This window comes from Papaver somniferum, chromosome 4 (genome assembly GCF_003573695.1).
Source record: "Papaver somniferum cultivar HN1 chromosome 4, ASM357369v1, whole genome shotgun sequence".
NCBI lineage: Eukaryota > Viridiplantae > Streptophyta > Magnoliopsida > Ranunculales > Papaveraceae > Papaver > Papaver somniferum.
The window spans coordinates 32,194,786-32,196,905 of NC_039361.1; the positions used below are offsets into that span (position 1 = coordinate 32,194,786).

Here is a 2,120-nt window from a genome sequence, read left to right on the forward strand (position 1 = left end):
GATGATTTGTATGATGATGATGAATGTGAGGAAGTAAAAGAATGGACTTGTGACACAGGTGAGGATGTTATTGAAGTAGGTATGACATGGCCCACCATGGATGAATACAAGAAGTGGGTGACAAAGTTCTGAATTGCAAACTTTATTGAAGTGAGGAAGATAAAAGATGGCCCAAAGAGACTGAGGTGCCAATGCAGAGTTACTACTTGCCCATTCAGGCTTTTTTCTCAAAGGTAAGCCCACTTCTGTTATGTTATTGAATCCTAATGGGCTTTTGATAAGAACTAACAAAACCCTTTTTTTATTTTCATGACAGGCAATCAGCAAAAGATGGTCATACCATCAAGATTACCAAGTATATTAATAAACATACTTGTGTTAACAGAAGTGGTACTGGAAAGAACAGAATGGCAAATTCAGATTGGGTAGCAAGTGTGATTGAAGCTGATATCCTATAGGATGAACATTTACTGCAACCTAAGAAGATCATCAAGAGATTGAAGAACAGACATGGAGTAGATATCAGTTATTGGGTAGCTTGGAAAGGTAAAGGCAAGGAATTGAGAAAGATGTTTGGGTCATATGAAGATGGTTACAAGTGGATACCTAAGGTTTTAGAACAGATAAAGAAGAAGAATAGAGGATCCATAGGTGTGGTTGCAACTGATATGGACAAGTATTTCAGTTATTGTTGTCTTTCATTCAAGGCATATTTAGAAGGGTTCAAGAATGGATGCAGGCCATTCATTGGTCTAGATGGATGTCACCTTAATGGAAAATATGGAGGAGTGTTGTTGTCTGCAGTGGCACTTGATGGAAATAATGGTATGTATCCCCTTGCCATATTCATTTGTGATTGTGAGAATAAAGAGAACTGGATATTATTTCTGAACCTTATCAAAGATATGTTATTAGAGCATCCAGCACCATTGACATTTATCTCAGATAGACAAAAGGGATTGATTCCTGCTATTCAAATAGTATTCCCTTCAAATAGAACCAGATATTGGTTCAGACACATGTATGAGAATTTTAAGACTAAACACAAGGGTGTTCATATGAAGACTTTAGCATGGGGTGCAACAAAGGCCTATAGAGACACAGACCACACTAGGTACATGGCTCTCATGGAAAAAGATAACAAGAAGGCACACCAGTGGTTTGAAGATGTACCAACAATCCAATGGGCCAGATCCACTTTTGACCATACTTCAAAGTGTGAACATGTAACCAATAACTTCACAGAATGTCTCAACAGTTGGTTAGTGGAGTTAAGATGCAAACCCATCCACATGATTCTTGAAGGGTTCAACTTGAAGATGATGAATTTGATGTTTGATAGAAAGATGATAGCCAAGAAATGGGAAGCTGAAGGTTTGATATTGGTCCCCATAGATGATAGGATTATGAAGAACATAATCAATTTGAAAAGAAGATACCAGTTGTTTGGGTCAGAAGAATATATTTGGTGTGTGATGAACTATCTAACATCCAGAAGATGGGAGGTTAATTTGACAAAAAAAACTTGCACTTGTTGTGTGTGGGAGATTACTGGGATACCATGTGTTCATGTTGTTGCTGTAGCTTGCCATCTAAGAATGGATCCCAATAGGTCAGTTTGTTTCTGACACTGCTTGGTTGTCCATCACTTCTACTATTTTTTTGTTTATCCACTAACTTATCTAGTTTATCTACCTCTGCTAGCTTGGTGGAAGAATACCATAAAGTTTCTGCATATAAAAAGGCCTATGGTGGAAGGGTGGAACCATGTGCTAGTCAAGATGGATGGATTGAGATGAGTTCTGCTATTTAATTTGCATTGAATTTGAACTGCAATGACGTTGTACTGAATATGTTGTTGTGATGCATTTAAGTTTTACTAAATATGTGTTATAGTGATGCATTTAAGTTGTACTAAATATGTGTTGTTGTGTTGCATTTAAGCCTGAAATGGAGGTCAATATACCAAAGTTCAAATCAAAGGTGGGCAGACCTAGAACTAAGAGGATAAGATCTGATGTTGAAGGACAAGAGTCATATAAGAAGGCAAAGAGGTCCTGCACCCATTGTAGCAGTGAATCCCATAATATCAGGCGCTTCCCAACCAAAAACAATGGTAG

General features: G+C 37.6%; 1 protein-coding gene across 1 annotated transcript; it reads left to right on the plus strand.

Moving 5' to 3' along the window:
• Window positions 1-569: 569 nt before the first annotated feature.
• On the plus strand, window positions 570-1,813 carry LOC113272293. The gene is made up of 2 exons (XM_026522149.1): window positions 570-1,612; window positions 1,705-1,813. Exons 1-2 carry the CDS (start codon window positions 570-572, stop codon window positions 1,811-1,813), a joined length of 1,152 nt encoding a protein of 383 aa, XP_026377934.1.
• Window positions 1,814-2,120: the final 307 nt, after the last annotated feature.

What these genes read in the sequence shown, in the direction of transcription:
- LOC113272293 (XM_026522149.1), top strand. Translation starts at nt 570, where the DNA reads ATGTTTGGGTCATATGAAGATGGTTACAAGTGGATACCTAAGGTTTTA. An exon ending in CTAAGAATGGATCCCAATAG is followed by an intron (nt 1,613 to 1,704) that starts GTCAGTTTGTTT and finishes TACCTCTGCTAG; the next exon opens with CTTGGTGGAAGAATACCATA.